Source organism: Cotesia glomerata, linkage group LG6, assembly GCF_020080835.1.
Source record: "Cotesia glomerata isolate CgM1 linkage group LG6, MPM_Cglom_v2.3, whole genome shotgun sequence".
In the NCBI taxonomy this organism is placed as follows: Eukaryota; Metazoa; Arthropoda; class Insecta; order Hymenoptera; family Braconidae; genus Cotesia; species Cotesia glomerata.
The window spans coordinates 3,204,688-3,224,033 of NC_058163.1; the positions used below are offsets into that span (position 1 = coordinate 3,204,688).

General features: G+C 26.8%; 2 protein-coding genes across 2 annotated transcripts; both read left to right on the plus strand.

Moving 5' to 3' along the window:
* The first annotated feature begins 34 nt into the window (after positions 1-34).
* Positions 35-7,195, plus strand: LOC123268143 (delta(14)-sterol reductase TM7SF2). Its single transcript, XM_044733013.1, has 7 exons — positions 35-340; positions 564-728; positions 848-1,061; positions 1,927-2,189; positions 3,267-4,246; positions 4,930-5,057; positions 6,668-7,195. Exons 2-7 carry the CDS (start codon positions 579-581, stop codon positions 6,949-6,951), a joined length of 2,019 nt encoding a protein of 672 aa, XP_044588948.1. The 5' UTR covers positions 35-340; positions 564-578; the 3' UTR covers positions 6,952-7,195.
* Positions 7,196-10,865: 3,670 nt separating this feature from the next.
* LOC123267098 (cysteine-rich protein 2-binding protein) lies at positions 10,866-18,776 on the plus strand. The gene is made up of 3 exons (XM_044731604.1): positions 10,866-11,311; positions 14,663-16,582; positions 18,381-18,776. Exons 1-3 carry the CDS (start codon positions 11,005-11,007, stop codon positions 18,734-18,736), a joined length of 2,583 nt encoding a protein of 860 aa, XP_044587539.1. The 5' UTR covers positions 10,866-11,004; the 3' UTR covers positions 18,737-18,776.
* Positions 18,777-19,346: the final 570 nt, after the last annotated feature.

Below are 19,346 nucleotides of genomic sequence, written 5' to 3' on the forward strand. Positions count from 1 at the left end.
CATTAATGTAGTGACGCGCACTCGCGTAGTTTCGGAGCAGCGTTTATTTTACAAACACTTGCTTGATAAAATTACAAGCGTCCGTGCTATGCGCTGTACATATATATGAGTATATGAATATATATATATATATATACATGTAGATAAGACACTAACTCACACATAAATACAAGTGCAGATACAGTGAATTATGAAGAGTGGTGAGTGGTAAGCTATAGAGTAGCGAAAGGCAAGAGCGCAAGCAAGCGCAAAAAAAAATACAGCTTTTAATTATAACCTCAAGCTCGAGTCGTTTACACGCCAAAAAAACAAATTAAATATTTCTTACTCATTGCAATATGTAAGTACTCATTAAATCTTTAAATTAATATATATACAAGTGTAAATATATAAATATGCTAATTGTAATTGTTGTTTACAGTTTTTGAATTCGGGCGGCTAGAAATTTTATTTTGTTAAAAATTGTCAATTATAAATTATTTATTTTTTTTTTTTTATTTTTTCTTTCTAGTAAATATTGTGAGATTTTTATAAAATATTTTTTTTTGTTTTTGTAATTGCAGTATAAATAAACAAAAATGAAGTTCATGGCGGGAGAGCAAGTGCTGGCAAAGCCACCAAATATTGACGAATTTAAAAAGGGAAAAATTTTAATGGCCAGGGGGGATAAGTATGTTATACAATTTGAGGGCGGTAAAGAGCATACTGTACTTGAAAATAATATCCAGGTAATTTATTTAAATATTTTATTGCTTATTACGAATTTTTTTTATTGTTATTTTATTGTTTTATTATTTAAATATTTTTTTTTGTTTGTTTTTTAATTTTGTTATTTTGGTGTTGTTAGCCTGAAAGAGCGTCAAGGAGCATGGCGAGAACTATCAAGGGAAAATTGTACAAGAGCCCGCTGAGAAAATCGCCGGGACGCAAATCTCCGAGCAGGAGGTCTCCCAGTAGAAGATCTCCGGGTCGCAGGTCTCCTGGTAGATCACCTGGAAGATCACCTGGAAGGCCTAAGCGCCTTATTAAGATTACTTCCAAGCAGTCGGATGACGAAAAAAGTAGGTTGTTTGTTCAGCGTTTTTTGTTGGGCAATTTTTAGTTGAGCGGTTTAACAATTGAGTAAATATTGCAATGTTGATTTAGTTTTCTTTGTCTTAAAAAGTTTTTTTTTTTACTTTTTTTTTTTTTTTGGAGTGATTTTAAAATTTTTATCAATAAATTTATTAAAAGTTAAGTTTTATAAAAATTTTATAGATATTTTTTATAAATTACGAAAATTGAAGAAATTTTAAAGTAAATTTTTATCAAAAATTTCATTATTAATTTTTTAAACTCCAAAATTTAAATTCAATTAATTATTAATTTTTTAAACTCCAAAATTTAAATTCAATTAAATAGTTTTTTAAGTTTTTTTTTTATTCAAAATTTTGGAGTTATTTAAAAATTTAGTTGTGCATTTATGAAAAAATTAAAAATTCTTAGAATAAATTTATTAAAAGTGAATTTTTATAAAAATTTTATAGTCAATTTTTATAAAAATTTATTTTTAATAAATTAAAAAAATTGAAGAAATTTTAAAGTAAATTTTTATCAAAAATTTAAATAGCTGGTGCATTTACCTATTAATTTTTTAAATAACTCCAAAATTTTAATCTAATTAAATAATTTTTTAAGTTTTTTTTTATTCAAAAGTTTGGAGTTATGGAAAAATTATAAATTTTCATTAAAATAAATTTATTAAAAGTGAAATTTTATAAAAATTCTATTGTAAGTTTTTATAAAAATTTATTTTTAATAAATTAAGAAAATTAAAAAGATTTTGAAGTAGTTTGGGGATTTTTGATAAAGAATTTTTGTTAAAAACTAAATTATTAATTTTTTTAATAATACTCTAATTTTTTAATTTTATTTTTAAAAAAATAGGTTTTAAAACAGACTCTCAGAGTACAATGAGCGAATCTGACGACGTAGCTGAGTTGATGCCTCTGCAATCTCGACTGAAAGACCAGTCAGCTCCAACAGCAACAAGACGATCGGTTAGAATCCTCAATAATATGTTGAAAGATTCATCGGTAAGTCTACGGGGCATCGATCGTGCAGTGTCATTACCTGTTGAACGTAAAACAATCATGTACGACTACCTGGCTGATACTAAAGAACGTGGATTTTCCGTTCAACGCGAGCCTGTAAGTATTTTTATTAATACATTATTATTTTTCAAAATTATTCAAGAGCTCATAAATCAATAAATAAATTTATGAAATTTATCGACAAAAATAAAAAATATACCCTGAATTTAAGTCAAATAAAATTTTTGAAGTAATTAAAAATCAAAAGACATATTGGATTTTTATAAAATACTTTTAAAATTTTAAATTTAAATATCAAAATTAGATTTTGTTTATTACTTTATTTTCTTAATACAGATATTTATAAATACAGTAGAACCTTCACAACTCGAACTCCAAGGGAGAGGCAAAAAAATTCGAGTTATAGAGGATTTCGACTTAGGCGAATTTTGATTCGACATAAAGAGTTTAAAATTTATTCTTATAAATTTTGAGTTAGAGGGGTAAAATTGATGTGTTTAAATGAAATCAAAAATAATAAAATTAACACCAAGCTAACATGAGTCATAAATTCGTGGTAATTCTATTCATTGTATACTCCTAAGAAACAATGGTGTACTTACGAGTTGTAAAAGTTATAAAATAAAACATTGCTTTGTTCGAGATACAGAGGTAAAATTTAATTTTTCGAGTTATGGAGGTAAAATATGCCAAATAAGAAATAGCTTGTAGAGACTCACCAATTATTTCGACTTGTAGAGGGTTAAAATTTCGAACAACAGAGGTTTTGGGGCTTGGAGGGAAGGGGATGAAACATTTCTTCGAGTTTAGGACGTTTTCGAGTTATCGAGGTTCGACTTAACGAGGTTCTACTGTAGTTAATAATTTTGGCAGAGCTATAAACATTTTTTCCTTATCGTTCAAACCTTTAAACCAAAATTCATTAATAAATTTCTTAAATTAATTAAATCTAAGTTATGCATCATATTTAAATCATTAAAAATTATTATAGATAGTTATCATTACCCAGAGATATTAGTATAAAAAATTAGTTTAAAATTAAAAATTAAAAAAAAAAATTTTTAAAATAAAAAATTAATTTAAAATGAAAATAATAATTCAAAATTAAATTTTGAGGGTATATTTTTGAATTAAAAAATAAATTGTTTAAAAATAAAAACATGTTAATTACAGGACATTCAAAAATTATATTACGAAGAAGAAGTTCTCCCCGACTCATCAACAACCGAAAAGACAAAAAAGAAAGAAAAAGAGCAAGAAAAATCCCTCGAAATCGAGCTTGTCAGCAAACCCCAGGAATGGCTTGGCTGGATTGGAGCAACCTGCCTGACAATTTTGCTGCCTTGCGCGATAATCCTCCCCCAGATCAGTTGCCTAAACAACAAATGCCAGCTCCCGGGTTTAAAATTCTCAACCAAGCTGCAGAGTTACTTCAACTTATACTCTGCACTAGCTTACATCAGCTTTCTGCTGGTCGTAGCTTTGACGTCGCTTCTGCCCTTGGGAAGAGTGTTTGACGGGATGCAGATGCGTAGCGGAAAGCTGCAGTACAGATTGAACGGAGCTTACACGCTGTTGCTGGTCCTGGTGTCTTATAAGACCGCGGAGATCTTCGGGATTGACGTTACGAACTTCATTATAGACAATCTGCTCCGGTTCTCAGTCCTGTCCTGGATCACGGGTACGATTTTATCAACAGCCCTCTTCATCAAGGGTGGAAGGATTCCTGTGTCCACTGCTAACATCTATGGGTCCACTAATAATTTAATCTACGATTTCTGGCAAGGCCGTGAGATCAACCCTCGGGTGCTTAAACTGGACATCAAAATGATTCTGAGTCGCGTCAGTGTCATTGGGACCTTGGTGATCATCATTGCGGTGATGATGAAGAGCTCCGAAGATGTTGACTTTGGTGGGCTTAGCAGTTTCACAGATCTCGCGGCTTTGAAAGCTTTCTTGGACTTAAACCCGACGATCATGACTGTTGGCTTGATGCAGGTTTTTTACTGTCTTGATTATTTGTACTTTGAAGACGCCACTTTCACCAGCTTCAGAGTTCTTTATGAAGGGACTGGTTATATGACCTGTGTTGCTGGATTGATGTATCCGTTTTTGATTACTCTGGGACCAAGATATTTATTATCGCAGGAAATGTGAGTATTTTTATTATTATTATTATTTATTTATTTATTTATTTAATTGGCCATCAAGTCCAAATTTCTTGCGGCCATCCAAAATTGATACAAAAAATCTTAATATCGACGGTCTAATTAGCAATTGGTCTAACTCCTTATTTTGTAGAAGGTGATTTTTTAACATTTTGATGTAGAAATAGTCCAATTATAAATTATTTGGATGATCCAAACAAAAATATTACACTCCTATTAGATATCAAATTGTTTTTTAAAGTGATGATAAATTTTTAACTAATTGTTTTTTCAAACAAATGGACGATTTTTTAAAATGGAGTTAGACAATTTGCTAATTAGAACATCGATATAATACATAATGTATAAAGTAGTGTGTTAAACACTCAATCATCACCAAATACTATAACAATGAATACATATTGTGATCTATCCGATTCTAAAAAATATTGATAACAAAAATTTTTTTTTTTTTCAATTTTATTTTTGGAATTTTCATATATCTAAATATGAACACAGAGAATTTAATATTTTAATAATTTCTTGGATTAATCACCAAATATCTTATTTTAAAAAAACTTCTTAGGAGTTTAGGATCCTTAATTTATAAATTAAAAATATTAAAAAAATTAAGTTCTAATTATTGCTTTAAATATACTAGAATAATTTTATTGTTTTTTTTATTTTAGAAACAACACCTCTCCTTGGATGCTGGGATTTTTGATATTTGTATTTTTCGTCGGGTACTTTATCTACCGCTTCAGTAATTTACAAAAAGACAATTTCCGTAGAAATCCTTTTTCCCAAGAATCATTACGTAAGTATATCAAAACAAAATAGTATATTACACCCCTTGGGAAGGAAAATAAGAAAAGCCTCAGATCACATGTAATTGTTGGCCGAGGCGAAGCCGAGGTCAACAAACATGTGATCTGAGGTTTTCTTTTTTACTTCCCAAGGGCTGTATAATATTTTTTTGTCCGAGGAAGGAGGAAAGCGGCAACTTTGTTTAGCGCAGTGAGACCAAAGTTGCCACTTTCCGCCCAGAGGGCAAAAAAATAATTTATGTAATTAAGAGATAAAGAAAAAATTTTTAATGGGCATATCTTTATCATAAATTGAGTTTGATATTTTTTTAACGATTTAAAAATAATATGCTAATCAAGAGCTTTCATTTGAGTACCCACATGCATTTTGATATATTTTTCATATATACATATATATAAATATATGAATATATTAGCATAGATCGTTTATACTATATTATTTTATATTATATAAATATATGAAAAATTGATGTGGGTACTCAAATGAAAGATCTCAATGAGTGCAACATCGGAATGAGCTTATATTTTAAAAAATGTCAATAGTTTACAAGATACAAAGTCATTACTAAATAATGACTTTTGTTAAATTGCGCTGTACTTTCTTAACTATTGACGTTTTTAAAGATATAAGCTCATCCCGACGTTACACTCATCAAAAGCTTTCATTTGAGTACCCACATACATTTATATATATTTTTCATAAATACATATATATATATATATATATATATATATATATATATATATATATATATATATATAATATATATATATATAAATATATGAAAAATTGATGTGGGTACTCAAATGAAAGGTCTCGATGAGTGTAACATCGGGATGAGCTTATATCTTTAAAAATTTCAATAGTTCACAAGATAAAAGGTCATTTCTTAATTATTGATATTTTTAAAGATATAAACTTATTTTGATGTTAGACTCATCACGAGCTTTCATTCAAGTACCCACATGACATTTTTTATATTTTTTATATAAATAGTATTTGTGAAATATATAAATATATAAAATATATGAAAAATTGATGTGGGTACTCAAATGAAAGGTCTCCATGAGTGTAACATCGGGATGAGCTTATATCTTTAAAAATGTCAATAGTTCACAAAATACAAGGTCATTTCTTAATTATTGACATTTTTAAAGATATAAGCTTATATTGATGTTACACTCATCAAGAGCTTTCATTTAAGTACCCACATGCATTTTTATATATTTATCATCTATACATATTTATAATATATATAAATATATCAAATATATGAAAAATTGATGTGGCTACTCAAATGAAAGGTCTCGATGAGTGTAACATCGGGATAAGCTTATATTTTTAAAAATGTCAATATTTCACAAGATTCATGTAATTTCCTAATTATGTATCTAGAAATAGAGCATTTTCTAATATAGCCTAAATACTTATCATAATAAATTGACTATCGGTGAGAATGATATAAAATCTTGAAAAGCCACAAATTCCTTTGCAATGACACTAAATCTCACTAAAAAAACCGATTTTATCATATGTCTCTCCTGGAAACAAAATTTTTCTTATTCTCTTAATAATAATTTATCATTAAATATGTTTTAGGACTAGAAACACTATCAACCAACAAAGGAAAGAAAATAATTATCTCTGGCTTCTGGGGACTTATCAGACATCCAAATTACCTGGGAGACATTCTTATGAACTGGGCCATGGTCCTGGTGACCCTGAACAATGACCTCGTACTCTACTGGTCGGCACTATGCTGCACCCTGGTCCTCGCCCACCGCGCGCTTCGCGACAACTCGCGCTGTCATAAGCGGTACGGCGCGGCCTGGGAAAATTACTGTCTACGTGTTAGATCACTTATATTTAAGCGTATTTTTTAAATACCCCAAGTATTTATCACCCACGGCCTTCTTAATTAATCAAATTAAATTGAATCTCTGATTATTTAAATCAAATAATTAATTAATTAAAATTGTAATTATATTAATATCTATAAATTTATTTTTTACAAAATTACGGTGAATTTTTGGACCATTTTGTGTCAGCGATTTTATGACACTTGATTAAGTAGCGTCGATTTTAAAAAAAATTTTTTATTTAACTCAATTATGAACAAATTTACTTAACAAATTTATTGATATTACTTTATTAGTAAGTAATTATATTTAATTATTATTATTATTAATATTAATATTATTATTAACGTAAATGAATTTTTTTATTTAAATAAAATAATAAACATCTCATTAAATTGTAAGAGTTTATAAATTGATTATTATCGTAAGTGACAAATAAGTAAAAAGAAATTATAAATACATAAATTTTATACATTTTTAATTGTAAAAAAATGGTATTGTAATAAATATTAGTGGTAATAAATAATAATTTTTGGTAATAGTGACATTTATTTTTTTTTTTTATATAATTTATAAAATTATAAATTTTATAATTTAATAATTAAAATGTCAAAATTAATTGTAAAAAAATATTTTTTTTTATTTTCAAAATTTTACAGAAATTTTGAGTACAAATAACAGAAAAATATTTAGAAAAAATAATAAAATTTTTTTTTAATTAAAAATAATTTTTCGGAACAAATTTTTTTGTTAAAGGGACATTCCGTAGTGACTGGTGGGACATTTGATTCTAGAATTCCATCAATTATAAGCTCTCAATACAAAATTTATCCTATAAACATTCAATATTATGAAGAATTAGACTGATTACCTATGTAGAAACAATAAAAAAAAAAATTGTACTTGTACTTGAGTTTTTAAAGTTTTTTTCAAATAAAAATTGTTTTTTATTTTTTCGTAATAATTTTTTCAATAAAAAAAATTCTAAAAATTATTAGATGTCAGCTAACTTAATTTTCATGAAAAATAAAGCTAGATCAAAATAATACTCAGGGTATGAAGATCAACTAGAGATACAAAGGTACCCAATCGATTAATAAGACAATTAAATCCTAATAAAAATTTCTACGCTCTTTTGGCTTTAGATCACTAAATTTTTAAATTTCTAAAGCCAAAAGGGCAAATATTTTTATAAATACGCCCTTTTGGCTTTTGAAAATTTTTTTTTTCATTTTTAAGCTTAGAATTTGCTTGCAAAGATTGGCAAAAAAAATTTTCTACGCTTTCTTGGCTTTAGATCACGAAATTTTGAAGTTCCTCAAGCCAAAAGGGCGTATAATTATACAAATACATCCTTTGGCTTACAAAATTTTTTTTATGAAAATTAAATTACCCATTGAAAATTTTTAGAATTTTTTTATTGAAAAAAATTATTTAAATAAAAAAAAATTTGACATTTGGGGCATTCCATAGTGACTGGTGGGACATTTGATTCTAGAATTCCATCAATTATAATCTATAATAATGTGACTGAAACTTATACTATATTAAAATTTATCTTATAATGTAGAAGAATAACTAATTAACAACATTCTTTTGTCAAAAACCTCGATTACTTTTTAAGTTTCTCGTAATTATCATTTGACTGAGTGTGACTGGTGGGACTAACAAAAATCCTTCTCTCTTACCAAAGGTATACTTAAAGTCCAATTTCAGTTCGACCACTAAACTTTAAAAAAATACTTCCCTCGAAAATACAAAATTTATCCTACAAACATTCAATATTATGAAGAATTAGACTGATTACCTACGTAGAAACAATTAAAAAAATTTTTTATTATTGTGACTGGTGGGACAGGCATTTGTGACTGGTGGGACAAGTACTAAATGTCTACATCAAGTTGTTTATTAAAAAGACTTTTATATTATTTCAACCTTAGAAACATTATTGTTTATATATTTAACTATAAATGATTTAGGATAATTAAAAAAAACTAATTAAAAAACACAAATAAAGGATTTAGCATGCTGATAACACGATCTTGATAAACTTAGGTGTTAATTAATAACGAAAATAAAAAAATTTGTTTTTAAAACTATAATAATAAATATGTTAGTTAATAACAAACATAAAATGAATTTGTTCTTAAAATTATTAAAACAACATTTGACCCGGATACAAGTTAGTACGGCTGAAAAGTTACTAGGAGAGAAAAATCGATTTTCTTATTGATTAAAAAAAATTTTCTTTACAAATTAGTAAAATATAAACTTTTAATAATAAATTAGGAATAAATTAGAATGAATTAGAGATATTTTATAATTTTAGTCATTTTCCCATTTCGTATGGAATGATATGATATTAAAGTTAGCAGTCTTAAGAATTTTTAATTTTATTTAACAAACAAATTTGTTTTAAAATTATTTAAAATAAAATTGCAATTTTAATTTATTAAAATTTCTACATTTCAATTTTTTTTTTTTCATAATTAATTTGATAAAAAAAATTCTAAATATTGTTAAATGTCTGCTAAATTAATTTTCATCATGGAGTGCCCCGAATTTTGTAATTTAAAAATTAAAATATCAAAATTAATTTTTAAAAAATATTTTTTGTAATTTTACATAAATTTTGAAAATTTTCAGTAGGGTAAGTGTGGGTAATACTGCAGATTTTCTTGTTTTAATTATCAATAAATGGGTTATGACTTTTTTGATTAAAAAAAAATTATTTCTGTTAATTTAAACCTTTCGGAAAATAACTGCTTAGTTGATTTATAAGTATGACAATTATTCAATTTGTTATTAATTAATAAAAATTAAGTAGTTACAGAAGTGAATAATTTTATCTTTTTTAAGAGTTTCAGTGTAAAAAGAGGTGGTCGTAAAAAGTCTTTTTCTTTATATAAATGACCTAATTAATATATTTTTTACATTTAGAAGTTAGATAACCCTTTTTTAGAATCAAATAATTAATAAAAATTACATTTTGATCAGTAAAATTTATTTAATTAAGCATGCAGTAATTATGGTACCGAAAAACCGCATGTGCGTCTATTACTGCAATTTTCTCAGTCGACTGCAGTAATAGAAGCGCCTCTATTTTTATATGTCTGTACCTATTATATACTGCGGACGTAAACACGGCTATTCTAACTTCTAAATAAGTGCGTGAATCAAGTTGTCTCGAAGTGAAAAATAAACTATGGATAAAATTAATAAAAAATCAAAAGTTAATAAACAAAAAAATCAGAAGTCGAGGCAAGTCCAGAAAAGCAATAATCAGTAGATTGTAAGATTACATCAATTAAAATTTACGAATTCTGGTCAATTAATAATACGTTAAGGCTGTGTTACTTATTATTTAGATTATGAAGAATTTTTGTTATTACATTAAACTAATAAATTTTCTTTTTGATAAGTTTTTGTTCATTTTTAAGTAAATCCTAAAATATAGCCGTTCTGCAGTAATAAGTACGCAGTAACTAGATCAGTTGCAGTAATGGACACGCAGTAATAGGAGCAAGCTACTTTAAGACCTGCAGTAATACATGCATTTAAATTTAGACTTCTTTTTAAATGCTTATTATTTAACGAAAATATTTGTTTCTCTCATTGTTGATTTTATTTTGGGTTAATAATAAATCAAACTTTTGTTTAAAAAAAAAAAGTTATTATTATCTTGAGAAAATTTTATAAAAATGCTTTCGAAGTGAGACTTACGAAAAAAACTGCAGTAATACCCACACTTACTCTACAAATAAAAAAAATATAATAAAAATTTTTTTTAAAAACTAAAAAATTTTTTTAGTTTTTAAATTTTCCCGCTACAACTGCGCAGAATTTTTGCGCATTTATTTTCTGCGCATGCGCAGAAAAAAATTTTTCCCAAAGAAAGCGGTGAAAGCGGCGAGTAATTTTTTCTTTTCATAAAATACAAGTAATTTTTTCTTCCGCATGCGCAGCAAGATACCATCTTGTTATTTCTAAAACGACAACAGTGAGCACACGTGCACTTCTAACCGGTTAGCTCGTGGCTGCTAAAAAAAATATTCTCAGTGAAAAAAAGTTATAAAAATGAGTGAAGAATCGGAAGATTCATCATCAGACTTACAAGAAGCAAAACTGATTCTCTGTAAGTACTGTTCCCAAACATGTGACCCTTGCGAAAATCCCAGTTTGAAGTGTCTAAACTGCGAGGCGTCGATTCACGTCCGCTGTTTGCGTCGCGGTGGAGTACCTGGTGGTTTAATTGGAGATGTGTTTTTCGACTTGACTTGCCAGGAATGTCATCCGCTGGGAGAAGAGACTCTGGTGAGACAGAAGATGTCTTGGTTGGGAATCGTGATCCTGACTTTGTACAATTTGCGTGCTACATCTGCAGGTATTTATTTTTTATTTAATTTTTCATTGATTCTAAAAGATCATAAATTTTTTGCTAATATTAAAAGTTATAATTATAATAGAGTAAAGGATCTAAATATTGACCAGTTTAGATAAAATTAACATAAATACATTATTTGTAATTTTATTGGAAAAGTTTATCAGCTGAAATGAGTGTTTTCCTTTTTTTATAGTTTTAACTTAAAAACTATAATACTTTTGTTTATAAAATACATAATAATAAATATTTAATTGTAATAATTAACGTTACAGCTGATAGCTCCGAATATTGAACATTACTTACTAAATATTGACCGCCTATGTTCCAAATACTGACCAGTAGTATTTTTTATAATAAATTTAATTGAATTTTTTATTGATATCTTAAAAATAATATTTTACATATTTAAGTTATAGAATTAAATATAATTATTAATTAAATCCAAAGTTTTATAGAAAATTTTATTAAAAAATTCAATTTTAAATAAATTCTTCAAATTTATTTTTTAAAAAATTTTTCACTGATTTTAAAGGATTATAAATTTTTTGCTAATATTAAAAGTTATAATTATCATAGAGTAAAGGCTCTAAATATTGACCAGTTTAGATAAAATTAACATAAATACATTATTTGTATATTTATTGGACGAGTTTATCAGCTGAAACGAGTGTTTTCCTTTTTTTATAGTTTTAACTTAAAAACTATAATACTTTTGTTTATAAAATACATAATAATAAATATTTAATTGTAATAATTAACGTTACAGCTGATAGCTCCGAATATTGAACATTACTTACTAAATATTGACCGCCTATGTTCCAAATACTGACAAGTAGTATTTTTTATAATAAATTTAATTGAATTTTTTATTGATATCTTGAAAAAAATATTTTACATATTTAAGTTATAGAATTAAATATAATTATTAATTAAATCCAAAGTTTTATAGAAAATTTTATTAAAAAATTCAATTTTAATTAAAATTTTAAATAAATTCTTCAAATTTATTTTTTAAAAAATTTTTCACTGATTTTAAAGGATTATAAATTTTTTGCTAATATTAAAAGTTATAATTATAATAGAGTAAAAGCTCTAAATATTGACCAGTTTAGATAAAATTAACATAAATACATTATTTGTAATTTTATTGGAAAAGTTTATCAGTTGAAACGAGTGTTTTCCTTTTTTTATAGTTTTAACTTAAAAACTATAATACTTTTGTTTATAAAATACATAATAATAAACATTTAATTGTAATAATTAACGTTACAGCCGATTGCTCTGAATATTGAACATTACTTACTAAATATTGACCGCCTATGTTCCAAATACTGACCAGTAGTATTATGCTTACTAGACTTGTAAATAATTTTTATTTAAAATCTATAATAGTTTAGAAATCAGCTAATCTATTCACTGACATGTTAATAATTAAAGTATTGTTGTTAGTTGTTCTGTATTCTGATACAATATTATCTTCAGTAATCATATTTAAATCAATCTTTGAAGCTATACTAATATTAGGTACATTGGATAATTTACAACACCAATTGTTGACTAGAGTATTATTTAAATTATTAACATGCTTTTTCTAACAAAAATAATTAATAATTAATCTTGGATATTAAATTGTTTTGACAAATACTTATTTATTGATTATGAAGTATTTAATTTTATATAAATTGATCATAAATGTAGCAAACACGGCGAGGTTTTTTGACTAATTTTCCCAAATTTCTGACATTTGTACCCAAACTTATTTTTTTTAACTGGATATATTTATGTGGATGCTTAAATTTTTATTTAAAGTATAATCAAAAATTAATAATTATCTACTGAATATAAAATTAAATTACTAGATTTTTAAAAATCAAATTGTTATACTGCCTGGTCATTTTTTACTTTCTTTACCCTACATGTACAATTTCAGAGCTTTTATAGATGAAATTCTTTTTATAAATTTTTCTTGCTATAATTTGTTTAAAAAATTCTAAAAATTATCAGGAATCTCTCAATTTCACTATCATAAATTTTTATTAAAATTATAGGAAATAAATTTGATTATTTTTGAAATTTTTTTCAATAAAATTCCACATCCCTTATTGAAAAACAAAAAAAAAATTTAAACCAATTCTTAACAAGGGATGTAAAAATCATAAAATTAATATAAATGCAATTTTTTAAAAATAATTATAACAACTGGGGCATTCCATGGGAAATAGGAAAATGACTGAAATTTAAAAATTTCTCTGATTCATTCTAATTTAATCCGAATTTATTATTAAAAGTTTATATTTTACTAATTTGTAAAGAAAATTTTTTTTAATCAATAAGAAAATTGATTTTTCTCTTTTAGTAACTTTTCAGCTGTATTAACTTGTATTCGGATCAAATGTTGTTTTAATAGATTTAACAACAAATTCATTTAATGTTTGTTATTAACTAACATATTTATTATTATAGTTTTAAGAACAAATTTTTTTATGTTCGTTATTAATTAACACCTAAGTTTATCAAGATCGTGTTGTCAGCATGCTAAATCCTTTATTTGTGTTTTTTAATTAGTTTTTTTTAATTATCCTAAATAATTTATAGTTAAATATATAAACAATAATGTTTCTAAGGTTGAAATAATATCAAAGTCTTTTTAATAAACATCTTGATGTAGACATTTTGTACTTGTCCCACCAGTCACAAATGCCTGTCCCACCAGTCACAATAAAAAAAATTTTTTTAATTGTTTCTACGTAGGTAATCAGTCTAATTCTTCATAATATTGAATGTTTGTAGGATAAATTTTGTATTTTCGAGGGAAGTATTTTTTTAAAGTTTAGTGGTCGAACTGAAATTAGACTTTAAGTATACCTTTGATAAGAGAGAAGGATTTTTCTTAGTCCCACCAGTCACACTCAGTCAAATGATAATTACGAGAAACTTAAAAAGTAGTCGAGGTTTTTTAAGAAAAGGATGTCGTTAATTAGTTATTATTCTATATTATAAGATAAATTTTACTATAGCATAAGTTTCAGTCACATAATTATATATAATTGATGGAATTCCAGAGTCAAATGTCTCACCAGTCACTATGGAATTCCCCAACTGCATATAATTATGTGGATGCTTAAATTTTTATACAAAGTATAATTAAAAATTGATAAATACGTTCTAAATATAAAATTAAATTACTAGATTATTTTAAATAAAATTATCATGCTGCCTGATCAATATTTAGTTCCTTTAATTTATTTTAAATAAAAATAAACATTGTCAGATGTCTTCTATTTTAAGTATCATTATTTTTACAAAAGCTAAGAACTAGTTACTTGGTTCTAACAAATTAAATGCCACCAGGTATCAGCAACCGGGGATACTTTCACTGGAACTTTCACGTGAACGCCTTCATCGAGAGGAACTGGGACATCCTCTTCCCCAGGAATGTCAAGCAGAAGAAGAACTGGAAAGGCACTATCTCCGGCGCGCTGTCGCATTCCTCCAAAAAGGGCCAGAAATTCTTCCTGTCCGGGACTGATGAGCTTGGAGAGCCCGGGTTCTGGAAGCTCACCAGCCACGATCCTCCAGAGGTGCTGATTGCCAGGAATGAGCAGGCGATAAACGAGCGAAAGCGCTTGGCCAAGTCTCACCAGGTCCAGTCATCCCATCAGCACAACCAGCTGGACCAAAGCAGCATCAACTCATCACCTGTTGAAGAATCTAGCTCAGATAGCTACGGAGACTCTTCTAGGACTGTCACGCCTTCAATGTTCTCGCGTGAGTACGTCCAGCCCTCCGAAATCTTGTCTGATTTCCTCTTCGCTGATGATGAAGTTCCTGTTCCAGGAACTTCATCATCTGGAACTGGAACTCAGGAATCAGATTTTAAAAATAAATTTGTTGTAAAAAGCGAACAAGATTTAAATCACATGCTTATTGGTAAAAATCAAGATTTGGATCATCTGCTTCCTGATGATCAAGATTTTTCTGATCAATTTATAGTTCCAGATCAAGATTTGAATGATCAAGATGATTCTGATCAATTTGGAATTAAAAATAAACAAGATTTTAATCAGTTGATTAAAAAGAATCAAGATTTTAATCTGTTGGTTTTCAAAAATCAAGATTTGAAACCTGAATTCATTGTTCCGGATCAAGATTTACAAGATTATAATCGATTGTTTAAAAAACAAGATTATAAATTAATTGGACAACATTCGGATTTAAATTTGGTTAATGAAAAACAAGATTATAAATTAATTGGACAAGATTTAGATTTAAATTTCGTTAATAAAAAACAAGATTATAATCGATTGATTAAAAAACAAGATTATAAATTAATTGGTCAAGATTCAGATTTAAATTTGATTGCTAAAAAACAAGATCTGAGTAGATTAAAAATTGAAAGTGAAGATATAATTATAAAAAATGAACCAGAATTAATTATTGATGATGAAGAAAATTTTGATATTAATATGGAACAAGATTTAGATATGGAAAATGAAGATGATATTAATATCGACTTAAAATCTTTTGGAGAAGATGATTTAATTAAATTTGTGAATACGTTTAATCCTAATTGGATGCATGATATGTTGATGGAAGAAGATGATGATAATGAGCATGAAGATGATAATAATGATGATGATTGTGAAGATGATAGTAATAGTAATAGTGATAGTAATTACGAGCAAGAACCAGCGCAATCTTTGTTTACAAGCTCGGTAAAGCGAGAATTTCCTTGGAAGATAACAAATCTGAATATAGAAACTAAGATTAAGATTAAGATGAGCAAGAATGAAGAAGAATATTTATTGTCGACTGTGAATAAATCTTGGCTGGACAAAATGTCGCCGAGAATAAGAAGATTGTACCGCAAGATGGCGGTGAGGAGGATAAAGCGCTTGGGGAATATGAGACTTATTGATTGGGATAATGATAGGGAAGAAAAGGTCGATAAGAAAGAGGGCAGGGTTATCGATAGGTTTAGAACGGACTTCCTTACTGCGAGGAGTGAGCAAAGGTTGATAGGCTTTTGTGAACATGGGGAGATTTGCAGTCCTTATACTCAGAGGAAGTTGAAGCCGTTTATTAGAAGGGATGAAAATTGTCAGCCATTGTGGCTCAAGGTTATGGCCGAGATGGATGCTAAGGTTAATGGGAAGAAAGATAACTGGAAACCTAGGGCAAGAAGCACGGTTGACTTTTCTTATGTCAGGCCTCAGCATATTCCGGGGATCAATAGCTTGGCGTGTCAGTTCTTCTGGCCGGGGATTGATTGTAAGATTTTTTAATCTATATTATTAAGAGAATGAGAAAAATTTTGTTTATAAGATAGTCGTATAATAAGATCGGTTTTTTTTAGTGAAATTTAGTGTCATTGCAAAGGAATTTGTGCCTTTTCAAGATTTTATATCATTTTGACCGATAGTCAAGTTATTATGATAAGTATTTAGGCTGCATACAAAAATATCTCTAGATACATAATTATGAAATGACCTTGTAACTTGAGAAATATTGACATTTTTTAAGATATAAGCTCATCCCGATGTTACACTCATCAAGACCTTTCATTTGAGTACCCACATCAATTTTTCATATATTTATATATTTCACAAATACTATTTATATAAAAAATATAAAAAATGTCATGTGGGTACTTAAATGAAAGCTCTTGATGAGTCTAACATCAATATATACTTATATATTTAAAAATGTCAATAAGTAAGAAATGACCTTGTATTTTGTGAACTATTGACATTTTTAAAGATATAAGCTCATTCTGACATTACACTCATCAAGACCTTTCATTTGAGTACCCACATCAATTTTTCATATATTTTATATATTTATATATTTCACAAATACCCTATATATAAAATATATAAAAATTGCCATGTGGGTACTTAAATGAAAGGTCTCGATGAGTGTAACATCGGGATGAGCTTATATCTTTAAAAATGTCAATAATTATGAAATGACCTTGTAACTTGAGAAATATTTACATTTTTAAAGATATAAGCTCATCCCGACATTACACTCATCGAGATCTTTCATTTGAGTACCCACATCAATTTTTCATATATTTACATATATTATATATATGTATATATGAAAAATATATCAAAAATGCATGTGGGTACTCAAATAAAAGCTCTTGATAAGTGTAACATCGGGATGAGCTTATATCTTTAAAAACATCAATATTTAAGAAAGTACAGTGCAATTTAATATAATTAAGAAATGAGCTTGTATCTTGTGAACTATTGACATTTTCAAAGATATAAGCTCATCCCGATGTTACACTCATCGAGGCCTTTCATTTGAGTACCCACATCAATTTTTCATATATTTACATATATTATATATATATATATGAAAAATATATCAAAAATGCATGTAGCTACTCAAATGAAAGCTCTTGATAAGTGTAACATCGGGATGAGCTTATATCTTTAAAAAAGTCAATTTTAAGAAAGTACATCGCAATTTCACAAAAGTCATCATTTAATAAAGCAAAATTTTATTTATTTATAGTTCACAAGTCGCGGCAGTCACATATTGACTCCAAGATTGCTAGTCTATATTATTAAGTCCTACGTTTTATAATTTTAAAAAATTAGCGTTTGAAAAAGTAAAATACACGCTTTGACGATCAATCAAACTAAAAAGTAAAAAATAAATAATAATTTAAAAAAGTTAAAAACACGGTTTTAAAAAAGCAAACTAAAAAATAGAAAATAATTATCAATGAATTTTAAATAAGAATAGAGTAATTAAGAAAAAATGAATTTTAAAGTAAAAAAGCGGGGGTTGCTTGATGTCAATTATTGTAAATATTTTATTGATAAATATTGGTTAATGTAGAGTCATTTTCAAAATATGTTAAAAAGCACTCACGCTTTTTTGCAATAAAATAAATTTTTTTATTAATCACTCTACTTTTCTTTTAATTATTGATAGAAAATTATTTTTTACTTTTAGTTTGATTTTTCATTAAAATAATTTTATTTATATATTTATTTATATATTTTTTTTTAATTAAGTATACTATTAATAAAAATTATTATTATTTTAGTGACCGAGTGTCTACAGTATCCAGATTTCACCTGTGTAGTCCTCTACAAGAAGCTAATAATAGGCTTCGGAATCCTGGTCCCAGACATCGGCTTCGAGGAGTCTTACATCTCTTTCTTTCTGATTCGACCCGAGTGGAGAAACGCAGGAATCGGGACTTTTATGCTCTATCACCTGATACAGACCTCCATGGGCAAGGACGTTACTCTCCACGTATCAGCGACGAATCCTGCGCTAATCTTGTATCAAAAATTCGGATTTAAGATCGAACAATTCGTCCAGGATTTCTACGATAAGTACATGACCACCGGTGCTAAGGAATCTAGACATGCTTTATTTCTAAGACTCAGCCGTTAATTTTTAATAAAGTTACTAACTTTTTTAAGAAAGACTTGTTTATTTAAATTTTAAAATTGAAATTTTATAAATATATTTTTTAATATTAATATTGCTTAATATTGTCAACAAAATTTTTTTTTAATATATTTATCTGTTAAATTATATCTCCCTTAAGGGAAGAAATGTTTATATTATACATTAGTGATTTTTCATCAGTAAAGTAAGTTTTTTTTAATTATTTCTCATGATTAGTTAGAACTGTTTTTTTTTTTTCCAATTGTTATGTTAATAATTTTTTTATTTTTTTTAAATAATTTGTTGTACGAAGAATCCATTAAAAAAAAATTTAATATAATTAAAGGTATAAATAAAAGAAAATAATAATTTTTTGCATCGCTGCCTTTTTTATTATGTTTATAAATTACATTTAAAATCAATACTGATTACTGTTTTTTTGGACAGATTATTCTTAAAAAAAAATATTAAATATATTAATTGAAAACAACATTAGTTAATGATAGTAATTATTAATAATTAATATTAACTAAATTAACAAGTGAATTATAAATAAACTTCTTCATTATACAACAATTAATAAATAATAGTAATAGTAATTAAACTTGCGTGA